At 44.5% G+C, this 14289-nt stretch overlaps 1 protein-coding gene across 4 annotated transcripts; it reads right to left on the bottom strand.

Moving 5' to 3' along the window:
* Positions 1-4277: 4277 nt before the first annotated feature.
* LOC128576512 (small integral membrane protein 19) lies at positions 4278-12604 on the bottom strand. Of its 4 annotated transcripts, XM_053578716.1 has the most exons (5): positions 10451-10960; positions 8892-9029; positions 6764-6885; positions 5151-5316; positions 4278-4768 (listed from the first exon to the last, which is right to left on the bottom strand). In XM_053578716.1, exons 2-5 carry the CDS (start codon positions 9023-9025, stop codon positions 4729-4731), a joined length of 462 nt encoding a protein of 153 aa, XP_053434691.1. In that variant the 5' UTR covers positions 9026-9029; positions 10451-10960; the 3' UTR covers positions 4278-4728. The 4 variants fall into 4 exon arrangements, 2 of the variants coding, with proteins under 2 accessions (XP_053434691.1, XP_053434692.1); XM_053578717.1 differs by lacking the exon at positions 5151-5316 and having other exon boundaries at positions 10451-10746; XR_008377406.1 differs by lacking the exons at positions 4278-4768; positions 5151-5316; positions 6764-6885 and having other exon boundaries at positions 8901-9029; positions 10451-12593.
* Between the last annotated feature and the right edge of the window lie 1685 nt (positions 12605-14289).

Here is a 14289-nt window from a genome sequence, read left to right as displayed (position 1 = left end):
GCCCCAAAGGAAGTCACACATCGCCAGTAAGGTTTGAAGTCTCCTGTGCACACCTCCCTAAGTGAACCTTCCTCCCTTCAGAAACATCCCTTACCTTGGATTGCATGTAACCTTCCTCCCTTCAGAAACATCCCTTACCTTGGATTGCATGTCGATCACCGCAACACATTTCTTTCTTTCTTTTTTTTCGAGTCTCACTTTGTTGCCCCCGGTAGAGTATCCTTGTGTCACAACTCACAGCAACCTCAAACTCTTGGGCTTAAGTGATTGACTTGCCTCAGCTTCCCGAGCAGCTGGGACTACAGGTGCCACAACGCCTGGCTGTTTTTAGACATGAGGTCACACTCTGGTTCAAGCTGGTCTCAAACTCAGGAGCTCAGGCAATCCACCAGGCTCAGCCTCCCAGAGTGCTGGGGTTATAGGCATGAGCCACAGTGCCCGGCCTAACACATTTCTTTACAATTTTTCTACATATGTATGTTTCTGGTACTGGTGTTTTGCATTAAATTTATATAAATGACATTCTTTTTTTTTTTTTTCAGTTTTGGGCCAGGCCGGGTTTGAACTCGCCACCTCCGGTATATGGGGCTGGCACCCTCCTCCTTTGAGCCACAGGCGCTGCCCCATAAATGACATCCTTTTGCATGGAATCCGCTGTAGGTTACTTTTATTTTAACCAACATTGTATTTATCAGATTCGTCCATATTGACCAGTGCAGTTCTTTTCACTGCTGTCTCGAAATCCATTTAATGGGTATGTCATAATTCATTTGTTCACGCTCATTTTGATGGGCATTCTTCTTTTTCTTTTCTTTTCTTGTTTTCAGGCGGAGTCTCACTCTGTTATCCAGGTTAGTATGCAGTGATCCTGTTCCCTCAGTCTCCCAAGTAGCTGGGACAACAGGCACCTGACACAGTGCTCAGCTAGTTTTTCTATTTTTAGAAGAAACGGAGTCTGGCTCTTGCTCAGGCTGGTCTCCGACTCCTGAGCTCAGGTGATCCTCCTGCCTCAGCTTTCCAAAGTGCTAGGATAACAAGTATAGCCACCTCTCCCGGCCTGATGGGTTCTCTGGATCAAACTGGTAAATCCAGGTTTCATCACCAGTAACAATATCAGAAATGCATATAGACTCTCTCTGCGGAACCTGAACAGCGTCTCCACACACTGCTCAACATCAACACGGATCAAAGTGCGAGGCACACATCAGGACAAAGCTTTCCTGACTCAAAAAGAATCATGCAGGATTCTGGGCACTGCGGGCAGTCTGATCTGTTATTTCAATGTCCTTTTAAGGCCACTGAATTGCTTTTGCAACTATTTTTCCCACGGCAACAATGTTCCCTTAGTCACTGTGGTTACTAGACACACATTTCTCTCCTTGTCTTTCCGTGAAGTTTGGCCCCTTCTGAATTCTTGAAACCATTGAAAAATTGTTTGCGTGAGGAGGAGTGGAGTGAGGTCCCTGAAAGCCTGCTACAAATGCTCAAGGCTTTGAAACTTACTTATCCCACTTTTAAAATCATAGAAAACCATCACGTGAAAGTGAGTCTTCCCAACTCCACAGCTGACGCCCACTGAGTTCGGCACGGATGGGAGCAAATGAGGCCTCCCGGTAACACTGAGAAGCTGAATAAGTTGAAACATACACGGGTGAGTCAGAAGGGAACCACTGTCAACTGTGTTTCTTGGAAGTGAAATAATGGACCACAACATAGTCTGTCTCAAAACTTTCATAGTTATCTTTGTATGCTCTGATTCCAACAGATGCAGCAAAGATTGAAACTGGGTGGAACTCAGGTTTCCAGTCCTGTGTTCTACACATATTACTAAACCCTCACCTAGTTCATTTTCTACTTATATTAGTGCTTTCAAAATTATCCTACACTATTCAGAAATATAGAGTCCCCTTTGATTGTATGGAATGTGACTTAATAAAAAGTAAAGCGAATGCAAGTTTTAAGTTGTTTTTTTTGTAGAGACAGAGTCTCACTTTACCGCCTTCGGTAGAGTGCCATGATGTCACAGGACTCACAGCAACCTCTAGCTCTTGGGCTTACGCGATTCTCTTGCCTCAGCCTCCCGAGCAGCTGGGACTACAGGCGCCCGCCACAACGCCCGGCTATTTTTTGGTTGCAGTTCAGCTGGGGCTGGGTTTGAACCCGCCACCCTTGGCATATGGGGCCGGCGCCCTACTCACTGAGCCACAGGCGCCACCCTCATTTTAAGTTTTTTAAGAGAAAGATAAACTAGATCCTTTGATTGACCAATAATGACAAGTTTACAACAGAGTTCATTTGGACCAGGAAGCGACATCCCTCCATACAGACTTGTTTGAAGTCAACTTTACACTCAAACAGCTTAAAAAAGCAGACGTCAGGTTTCAGTCACAAAGCTGCAGGCAAGCAGAGCAGTGACACATTTGTCATTTATTGGTGAATATGTTTCTAATTTCTTAACAGCTATAATTAGTGTTCCTAAAAATTCATAATCCTTTCAAAGCCTACTAGATTTGCCAGGGTCTTTTTCTTTTAACACAGAAAGGGTGTATTTTGACAAGCATTAACTTTGCGTAAATAAGAATTGTTACTAATTCTGTTTCACCATGACAGTAAGGCATCTGAGAAGTGGCCCTAAGCTGGGCATAGTGGCTCAGATCTCTAATCCTAGGGAGGGTAAGGCAGGTGGATTGCTTGCACTTAGGAGTTTGAGACCAGCCTGAAAAAGAGGGAGACCCTGTCTCTAAAAAAAGAAAAAAAACAAAACAAAAAGTGGCCCAAAACATTCAGAACCTTAAGGTAAAATGCAATTACATAAGCAAATTTTGAATAATCACATTTTCAGCCCCTTTTATTCATTGTTAATTTGTAGATAAATGAATATCTGTTCTTGGAACTCATCTAGAAAACCCAATCTCCAGTCCTCTGTGGAAAACATCCCAAGGCTTCAGGGTGAAAAGGGAGAGCCAACTCTGACAACCAACAGTCTCAAGGAAGAAAGGGAGGAACTCCTTTCCCAAAAAGATTTGCTAATCTGAGTCTTGACCCTTTAGAAAGAGTGCAGAAAGGGCGGTGCCTGTGGCTCAGTGAGCAGGGCGCTGGCCCCATATAGCGATGGTGGCGAGTTCAAACCCAGCCCCAGCCAAACTACAACAAAAAAAAATAGCCGGGCATTGTGGCAGGCTCCTGTAGTCCCAGTTACTGGGGAGGCTGAGGCAAGAGAATTGCTTAAACCCAGGAGTTCGAGGTTGCTGTGAGCTGTGATGTCATAGCCCTCTACCAAGGGTGATAAAGTGAGACTCTGTCTCTAAAAAAAATGAAAGAGTGCGGAAAGTGTGACATATCTCCTCAGTAGTTATTATAGTTTCCAATAAGCAGTATTGGGTTGATCAATGCTTCACTGGTATACAAGACAGTAACAGAAGGTCAGACTTTGCTTATGGACTGAATGCTGGAAGATGGTGACTTAACCCTCCTTTCTGAGTTAAAAATCATATTCCATTTGGTTAATAATTCATTTTGTGGGTGGCGCCTGTGGCTCAAGGAGTAGGGCGCCGGTCCCATATGCCAGAGGTGGCGGGTTCAAACCTAGCCCTGGCCAAAAACCAAAAAAAAAAAAAATTCATTTTGTATAATATGCATATTTTAATGATACAATTAAAATTTTAAAATAAATTCAATTCCCTTTTTATTTTGTCTAAACCTTAATTTTCATTTAAAATTTATATTCTTTCATAATAAAAAGAGAAAAGGAAATACTTAAAATGAGTAGCTCTTACAATTAAGAATAATTTTAATCCAAAAACTGATTGTTTGAGCTACATGGTTCATGGTTAAACTTCCCTGCTACTCCCTCCAACCAGCTTTTATTTAAATAAATATGAAAAATTAGGTAAAAATTATTTCATTGTATGGTACAAAACAGGGTAAGATATAAGACGCCTTCAGGAAAGCTTATTAGGTGAAAAAGGCAGAAGTCAGCAGACCACTGAGCAGGGACACTGATATGGGCAAAGAGCTCCCGACACACAGAGGGGTCCATTCACTGGGCAGCACGGCCCATCCAGCCTACACAAGGCACTGGGAGATAAAAACAAACTCCTGAGGACATAATTAATGAGGAAAAAATGCAGTTACAGAAAGGTTGAAAATTAACGATGGGTATGCTTCAGGATGTGGGAAAGGCCATTAATGCAATTAAAGCGTTGTTAGTAGAAGCAGTATCACAAATTCACCTGTACTGATAGTACATTTATCACAGGATAGACTCTAGGAGGAAGTTATTCCAGTGGCTGAATTTTTATTTTTTAATTTTACAAAAATGTTCTCATCAAAATGGCATAAGCTCCAGGATTCTTGCTTCCCAAGATGAATGTTTATTTCTGGATGACTGTATCCCGAGGAAATCAGAGGTCTTCACGAGGTCAAGTCTCCATCTCTGATTACGGTGTACCTGCTGGTCCCTACAGGCTCCCTGAGCCCAGACCTCATGAGCCATTTGTATTTGAGTAACAGACGACTTGGAGACGCAATCACAACAAACAAAAATAGAACAAACAAACAAAAAAACTGGAAAAAGTCACAGGTGAAATTATTTTATGCCAACAAAGATTTTTACAATGCTGTTCATGATTTAGTAGAAAGAATTAGGCGGTTGATGCCGTATTGTTTAACAATAATCCTTATGTCACTCATTTTCTGAGGCTTCATTCCAACGAGAGTTGCACACTATCACCTTGGTTTTGTGGCTGTTGACAGTCGTATTTCCTTGCTATGAAAAAAAAACAACAACAAGAAAAGAAGTGATAAAATTAATGAAATTGCAAAGTAATCACCAGCTAACATTGTTAAATCACAGTCAAGCCACGATTCTCAGTAAAGAATTGGTTTAGAATTAAGCTGTTTTATTTCTTTGGAGATTTATTCTATTTCATGGTCCTCTAGTTCCTTGACATTGCTGTTCCCATTTTGATATGTTTATTATTATTTATGTATCAGGATTATAACTTTAAAATACAAGGTAAACATTAAGCAATTAAAGTTAATGTTCTGCGATTTCCTTCCTTATTACCCCCATTTCTACCTTCATAGCACTTTTGTCCCCACTACACGGATTCTGACTATTTTTTAACGTACAAGCCTATGAGACTTACAGTTGAACATAAGTGTGGACAATATAAACCATAAGAAAAATCAGATATGCATTTCTGTCTTTTTGTACTATTAAGAAAAGTCTGTTGGGGTGGCATCTGTGCCCAATGAGTAGGGCGCCGGCCCCATATACGGAGGGTGGCAGAATCAAACACAGCCCCAGCCAAACTGCAATAAAAAAAGAAAAAACAGAAAAGTTTGTTGAAGAAAAACTGTCTTAATCTGAAACTAGAGAGAACACAGCAAATATCACACACTACTTTAAAACTGACTCAACCTCTTCTTTTAAGTCTTTACTAGCCAAGAAAGAGATACTATTTGTTTACGCTATTCTGGGTAGACCCACGTTTGTGACTAAAGGATTTTGGGGGTCTTCTTTAAGAAAAAGAATTTTGTTTGTGATTTCCTCTTCAACTGCCAGACTCTGTTGTGATAAGATATGTCAAGAACCCCAGGATGCTGAGACTCCCTGTGCAGATCCACACAGCTACTCACAGTCTATGTCAGGGGTCCTCAAACCGCGGGCCCTGGGCCACAGGAAGGGGTGTGATTGCATTTGTTCCTATTTTGTTTTTTTACTTCAAAATAAGGTATGTGCAGTGTGCATAAAAATTTGTTCATAGTTTTTTTTTTAACTATAGTCCAGCCCTCCAATGGTCTGAGGGATAGTGAACTAGCCCCATTTAAAAAGTTTGAGGACCTCTGGCTATGTCATGAACACCCTACAAACACGGATTCCAACTAACTTTGTGTCATTCCCATCAAAATATCAAGAAAGAAGAATACTGTACAGCGGGTTTATAATTGTATCTGCTATATTATTCAGAATATTACTGATAGAGGATAACTTCTGAGTAGGCATAAATAAAACTTAATTCGCCTAATTTTCCATATAGAATTTCGGCCCCTGTATTTTTTTTAAAACAATATTTAAATTCTGCAAAGGATTTTTTATTGTGGTCAAATATACATAACATGAAATTTACCACTGTGACCATTTCTCAGTATATAGTTCCGGGGCCTCACACACAGTCCCACTGGTGCGTAACCATCACCGCCATCCACAGAACTCTTGCCATCATCCCAAATTGAGCTCTGGACCCATTAACAGTAACTCCCTCCACCCCTCTGCCCTCAACCCCGGGAACCACCATTCTGCCTCTTGTCTCCGACTTGCCTCCTGTGAGTGAAGTGAGGCAACGTGCCCTGCTGTGAAGGCTCATTTCACTCAGCCTCGTGCCCGCAAGGCTCTCCCAGGCTGCAGTGAGCATCAGGGTGTTCTTCTTTTTAGAGGCTGAATAACATTCTATTGTGGGTGCCACACTTTGTTTATCCATTCACTGGTGGAGGACATTTGGGTTACTGCACCTTTTGGCTCTTGTGAATAATACTGCTATGTTCAATTAAATATTTTCCTATTTTGAACTGGTTAAGACAAACAGATGATATAAAATGTAAAAGGAACAAAGACTGAAGCATCTCAAAGGGTGATTTGTAAAAGGTACCAAGTTTTCATTACCTAGTACTTCTGATAACCTTCTGCTAATTGAACTCGATTCCAGAAAATCTACTTTAACCATGCCTCCATGTATAGTTCAGCACAGAATACACTTACAAATGGAATACATCTCCAGTTGTTGTCTTAAACGAATTTTGCTTATTGTGTCATAAAAGTTGGGCTCTGACGTTTCTTCTGTAGGTGGCACGCTGAATATCCTCATAATTTTCCTTTTGTTCCTAAAATACAAAATCAATGCAGAAGAGAGGTTTCCATGGATGTCTACAGCACTGTCACAGTCTCATGATCCTGGTGCTCAGACGCTATGTTACAGGGACTTGAACAACAAGAAGCTCATCTTATTTTCTGTTTTGTCTTTGTGACATGCTTCCTTGGCACAAGTATTCTTTCTTTCACTAACAAATATGAAGCTGTACACACACAGCCAGGGGACTGTAAGAGAGAAAGTAGCCCACCAAACACTTCCACCTAATACAACACAGTGACGTTACCGCCGGTGTGATTTCCCCAATCTCCAAAGCCACATATTGTATAAAAAAATGCACAAACGTGAAAACATCTGATTTTTCCTCCCTCTCCAGTCATCTAGATAAACCTAAATTATTGGGTTAGAAAATAAACTGGATTTGAACAGACCTCAATTGAGGAAAACAATGAATAAACATATTTCTTAAATACAATAGGCCTTTGTACAGTGGGGGCATCTTTTTAATTAAGAACAGTGTGCCTCTGCTTTTAAAATAAAGCTGGGGAGGAAGTGGGGGCTATTTTTAGAGGAAAGCTGTTACCTGCAAGGGGATCAGGATCAGGGTGGAGGGTGTATTCTCCTCCCCCCGCCCCTAGAGTTCAGGCAGCCCATGGTCCCGCTGCCCCAGGAGAGCTCAGCCAGGAGGGTGGGCTCAGAGCCATTCCCTAGGCCAAACCTAAGTTATTTCTGGATTACTAATTATTAATACTTTGAACTATTTCATGCCTTTTATTTTTAACTTGTAGAAGACATCCTGAAGCCCGTGGCTGTGATAAACACCTGAGTCTAACTAAGATTGCTTTTGCTTTTCTTTTTTCTTTTTTTTTGTAGAGACAGAGTTTCACCTTATCGCCCTCGGTAGAGTGCTGTGGCGTCACACAGCTCACAGCAACCTCCAAATCCTTGGGCTTAGGCGATTCTCTTGACTCAGCCTCCCAAGTAGCTGGGACTACAAGTGCCTGCCACAACGCCTGGCCATTTTTTTGTTGTAGTTTGGCTGGGGCTGGGTTTGAACCCGCCACCTTCGGCATATGGGGCTGGCGCCCTACCCGCTGAGCCACAGGCGCCGCCCCTGCTTTTGCTTTTCAAAGCACTCCTCACCTTTTTGTTTGTTTTCTGACTGTACTTTGGAGAAGGGAGCCAGAGAGTGTGGCAGAACAGTTAAATTCAGCTACAATGTCTGGAATTAAGGCAGGAAATATTTATCAAGGATTTACACTACATTACACGCCCAGGACTCAAAGGTGAAAGACAGAGGACATTAGGTGGGGTGGACAGACAAGGCCCTGAGGAGACCAGCACTGCTCAGCGAGTGCTACGATGCAGACACGCACCAGTGACAAGGACAGGCTCAGTGGCTGAGCAGAGATGTGCGGAATGTACAGGAGTTAGTGCTTGTGCATCTTAAGGACGTGGGTCAGAAAACTGGGCTCGCTGAAGGGTGAAGGTGAACCCAGGCTGGCTGATAAAATTGGGCTATTCACGTATCAGAAATTATGAATCAGGAGATTAAAGCAGCTGGCTTGGCGGCTGAGAGATGTGCTTACGCCATTAATTACAGCAATGGTGTTTTCAGAGCCCAATCTTGGTCACCAGGGCTCAAGGAGAGACCTGAGCAGGAACAGATAGTATGATGAAATTATTTTTATGTGTTCAATACAGATTTTTCTTTAAAAAGTACAAAACTTATAATTGCCCAGGCTAGAGTGTCGTGGTATCACCATAGCTCACAGCAACCTCAAACTCCTGGGCTCAAGAGATCCTCCTGCCTCAGCTTCCACAGTAGCTGGGAATATAGGTGCCTGTGGCCAATTTATCTACTTACAGTAGAGAGGTGGTCTCGCTCTTGCTCAGCTGGTCTCAAACTCTCGACCTCAAGGAAGTCCCCCTCCTTGGCTTCCCAGAGTGCCAGGATTACAGGCATTAGCCACCAAGTTCCACAGTTTCTTAATTACCCTGAGAAACTAAAAATTGTACCTCTTGGCATACATGAAGAGCCCGAAGCTAACGAGGATAACGATCAAGTAAACATTGGTGGCTTCGTTCCAGGCTTCATGAACAGTGTAATCAATAGAGGCGTCGTCTCCCATCATTCCATACCCTCCGGCCATGGGGCTGTAAGAGAGAAGACAAAGCAGACTTCTTCCCGCTAACGACGGTGTGCCCTTCTGGACAAGGGCTGGCACAAGTGGCCCGCTGGCCAAATCCACTCCTCCGCCTATTTGTGCATGGCCCGTGAGCCAGAAGAGATTCGTATTTCTACACATATGCCTTAAATAGCCATAGGTCCAGACAGTCCTCCATATTCACGGGTTCTGTATCTACAGATTCAATAAACCACAGATGGAAAATATGTGGAGAAAAAAATAATAAAAAATCAAAGATGACAATTAAAACTATAAATTAAAAAATAGAGTATAACAACTATTCACCTAACATTTAAACTATGTTAGGCTTCCAAGTTCTCTAGAGGTGATTTTGAGCACACAGAAGTTGTGTTTAGGTCATAAGCAAATACTACGGCATTTTACATCAGGGACTGGAATGTGTCTGGATTCTGGCATTCCCAAGGGTCCTGGGACCAACCTTCCAGACACCAGGGAGGACTGTACCTATACACTATCCTGATCATGCTTCACAGCCCACAAACCTAAAGTAGTCACCATCTGGCCCTTTAAGGACATGCTTACCGACCCCTGGCCTAGATAATCAGAGCACATAGCTCCCTTGCTCTCATGTTTAACTCTGAAGTACAAAAAGAGTACTGATTTCCTATTTGTGTTTGAGAAGTTAATTAAATTTTGCCTTAAAGACAAAATTCCTCTCTTGTGTTAGAGGGTAAATCAAGGAAAAGAACCTAATAAGTGAAATTCAGAGTGTTAGAATCTCCATAAAAAGGAGAAAAACAAAACAAATGATGGGTGGTAACTGTACCGTAATTTCTAAGAACAAGTCACTTTCTAATACCAAGAAAAAAAGAGTATCTGGAATGTCTAAAAAGTTTGGCTTTTTTTTCTAGGCTGCCTAAAATAAAAAAGCATTGCATAATTCTTCCAGTAAAATACCTGGCAGTCCAGCCTGTAAGTCTCCAAAAATATTCATTAGTGCAGTTTGCTAGGAGTCACATAACTGCTCCCAAGTTGTAGCATTGGGGCTCTGATCCGGGCTCCGGATCCCATGTTTAGGTGGGTCTGAAACTTAGCACTGCTTGGCATCATCATGCCTTCAATGTTATCATACTTGACTCTGAATTAGAACCTCGTCATTCTGATAGAAATTCAGATTTTAAACAGTCCCTAAAGTTCCTCACCACAAAACCCACTGCATAAATGAACAAGATTTCCTTCTCTCAGCCCGGTGAGAGAAACCCTCGAGGTTCGGGATGGTCCAGCAGAAGGGCCCACGTCCCAGCCGGGTCCGCGCCCGCGGAGTCCACGACCCCCTCCCGGGAGGCCCCGGCTCCGCTTCACAGAAGGGGGTGGCGGTTGCGTTTCCACCACCTGCCCGGAGTCTCACGGGCCAGGGCTGTCACACACCTCTCACCCCGACTCTTCAACCGGGACCCCAATCGGGCGAGGCCGGCTCCTCCCGGAAGGAAACCGAGTCGGGCGGCGACACCGCGTCCTCCTCTCCGAGAAGCGGCCCGGAGCCCCCGGCGCCGCCTCAGCCCAGTCCCGCCGACGCGCGCCGCCCGCCCGCGCAGCCCCGCGATGGGCCCCGCGGCTCCTCCGCGCGCGTGTCCCGGACGCGCAGCCCCCCGAGCGCCCGCGCGCCGAGGTCCGGACGGGGCCGGGCTGGGGGCGGGGCGGGGCCGGTGACGCGGCCGGGAGGGGCGGGGCGGGGCCGGTGACGCGGCCGGGAGGGGCGGGGCGTCGGGCCGCTCCCTCCGCCGGCTCCGAGGGCGGCTCGCGGCCGGCGCTGCTCCGCTCCCGGGCGCTTTCCCCGGCGTCGGGGCCGGGCGCGCGGGAACCGGGACCGAGCGCAGCCGTCGCCCTCCGCCTTCGTCACTTCCTGCCGGCCCGTCGGTTTCCGGATGAAACGAGGAGCCAGGTCTTTTTTTTTTTTGGCTTTTTCCTCCCGCTTCCCCCTTTCAGTTTTTGAAACGGAGAGACGCGGCGACGGCCCCGGTGCCGCCCCGGGCGCGTGAGTGGAGCCCGGGCCCCGCGGGAGGGACGCCGGGGAGGTGGGCTCGGGTCCGCGTCCTGCTCGCGCACGTGGATCTGCAGCCAGGCCGACTCGGCATGGGAGTGGCGGCGTGCGGAGTCCCCGCCGCGTCGGGAAGCCGGCGGCCCCCCTAGGTCTTTGGCGGTGGAGGGCCCGCGGCTCCCTGAGCGTGGCGTGTAGTCGAAAGCGCGCGCTCTGCAGCTGCAGGTGCACCTGCCCTGTCAGAATAAATGACACGTGGCGGGGACTGCAGTGTTTTAAAAGACTGCTCGCGGCCTGATGCTGTAGCTTTGGAGTTGAAGTGTTTGGGGGTATTTTTGTGTGTGTAGTGACTTGAAATAAGATTTTTCCAGCTTGAGACCGGGTAATGAATTCATGTAGGATTTCAGCGTCGGTATTGGAGTGATCCTGTGTCAGTGGTTGGTCCAGCCTTGCAAATAAATGGCCGCTTGCGCACGTGTGTGAGGTCTGACTGTTGGTTTGGAGCAAGTTCTCAAGGATCACCTGACTGTAATTGTAATTTATTCTATACCACGTGGAGGTTAAATTCTTAATTGATAAACAGAGATAAACTAACATTTAACACTTTACTCCTTAAGTTTTCCATCCTTTGTGGGTCATCTGTCACAGACTCACCTTTGTCTTGGTTAAGACCATTACTTATACAATAAATACCAGCTTTACTTATAGTATATTAAACTAATATGTTATTAGTTATGTATATTACATGCACATAGTCACATATATGATTTTTTAACCATCTAGTTTGCCTAAAGTTGGAAAATTAAGGACAGGAATAGGCAATGTCGAGTAATGACTGGTTGGTTGCCAGGTGCCTGTGAAATGATCTACATGCTTCATCTCACTTAACTCTTCAGCGACACCTTTTTGCACAAGCATAAGTTGTTCAGAAACGTTTGAATGCGTGAGTTTGGGTTGAATGTCTCCACTGTGGGATGTGTGCATTCAGTACTTGTTTCTGTTTTTGTAAAATAAGGGTGTTGGTGATACAAAGTGACCCACAGAGTAAATTGATGTTTTTCAAGTCAGAAGATGACTTTAGAAATTCATAGAACTGCAATTAGTCTCTTTATGGCTGTAGTTTTTGAATAGTTTCCAAAGTTCTGCATCTCTTATTTATCCAAGTTTCTGGTTACATAACACTGTCACTTAATGAACACACTATGAGAGTATTGGGAAAGCTCTAATAGCCCATTTTTAAGTGGACCCCGTTTCCTGTTTAATTTCTAAGTTACATTCTTAATTAAGTGTAAACAAATGACATAATAAAACAAGACTAAATTTCTAATACTACACCAAGGAAATAAAAACAATTTCACAAAGGATGTTACATTATACACACTGTAGATAGTTGTGAAAGATTTGTGTCCCTAATTCTTTAGTTTGCCTTTAAATATCTTCAACACATGGTTACTGCTGAGTTAAGTACTCAGCATTAAGAAATGTAAGTTTTTGGGGGCAGCACCTGTGGCTCAAAGGAGTAGGGCACCAACCCCATATACCGGAGGTGGTGGGTTCAAACCCGGCCCCGGCCAAAAACTGCAAAATAAATAAATAAATAAGAAATTTGGCTTGGTGCCTGTGGCTCAAGCGGCTAAGGCACCAGCCACATACACCTGAGCTGGTGGGTTCGAATCCAGCCCGGGCCGCCACACAATTACCGCTGCAACTAAAAAATAGCCAGGCATTGTGGCAGGCGCCTGTGGTCCCAGCTACTTGGGAGGCGGAGGCAGGAGAATCTCTTGAGCCCAGAAGTTTGAGGTTGCTGTGAGCTGTGATGTCACCGTACTTTACCCAGGTGACAGCTTGAGGCTCTGTCTCAAAAAATTTAAAAAAAAAAAAAAAAAAATTTAAGATTTTGATTGGATTTAATTAAGTAGTTTTGGCTGGCTTAACAAGTTTATTTTGGCTGTGTTTCCAAAGGTACAGTTTGTTTACACATTGTCATTTATTTAGGGATAACAGTTGGAATTAATACTGACTTGAGATGAGGGTGGGGGTCTCACAGTTTACATCTTAAGAAGCAGTTGAAAGGACCAGAGAGGAGGAAAAGTACTTGGAGGTGTGTCTCTTTGTGGTTAAAACTTATTGGAACTTACCAGAAGATTCTAGTGGTCCATCTTTGGGAAGAGAAGAAGGTTGAGAATGCTTTGCCAGTTGGTATTTACAGGAGGGTATCTTTACCTAAAAGCATTCTGGGGGAAGGGCATGAGTGGAGAGTTGTCCTCAGTAGAAGGATCTTAGAGGGAAAAGATGCGCATATGTTTTCTTTTGGAGTTAATACAACTGTGTCTCACTCAGGGTGACTACCCGACTCCTGCCTCCACGTGTGCCTTTGGCACTTTCTCAGCTCTGCTGTTTGTGGACAGTTGCTGGTAGAAGAAACCAGGGGAAGGGGGAGTGGACAAAACCGCACTCTTCAATCGACAGAAGTGAGTGAAAAGGAAATTCACCATTTCTAGTCCTCACTGGGGTTTCAGAGAACACAGGTGCACTGTTGCCATTAGACTAGTGGTTCTGGACTCTGACTTGGGTGACGGTCGCTGGATGGAACTTACTGTGCGATCATGTTCTTAGGGTTGCCCCGTGTTTGCAACTGACCTGTGTGACGTATCCAAAGTGTTTGCTTAAGCTGGTTAAGAGAGACCAAGATGTCCCTTATTACCCCTCTCGTAGTTGAAGCTGTATGAAAAATCCTTTAGGTTGTGGAAATGGGTATCTATTGCAAAAAGCTTTACATAAAATATTTTTAAAGCCCTGTATCTTGGGGTGGCTCGCACCTGTAATCTGAACCCTCTGGGAGGCCAAGGCTGGAAGATCACTTGAAGTCGGGAGTTTGAGACCAAGGTGAGCAAAATGAGACACCATCTTTACTTAAAGTAGTAAAATTAGCTGGGCATTGTGGCAAATGTCTATGATCCCAGATATGGAGAGGTGGAGGCAGGAGGAGTGCTTGAGCCCAGGTGTTTGAGGTTGCTGAGAGCTTGAGTGAGGCCGCGGCTCTCTAGCCCAGGCAACAGAATGAGACTCTGTCTAAAAAAAAAAAATACCCTATATCTCACACATAGTAGTCTTGGAGCAGGTGAGGGCTGCTGCCACTTTGGATACCCTGATTTTCATTCCTTTCATCACACCAGAGGGGTGTAGGTTAGAGGTTCAGAAGACAGGCTCACGGGGTTCAAATGTGGCT

This window comes from Nycticebus coucang, chromosome 24 (genome assembly GCF_027406575.1).
Source record: "Nycticebus coucang isolate mNycCou1 chromosome 24, mNycCou1.pri, whole genome shotgun sequence".
Classification (NCBI taxonomy): domain Eukaryota; kingdom Metazoa; phylum Chordata; class Mammalia; order Primates; family Lorisidae; genus Nycticebus; species Nycticebus coucang.
This window is presented reverse-complemented; position numbering and strand designations above follow the sequence as displayed.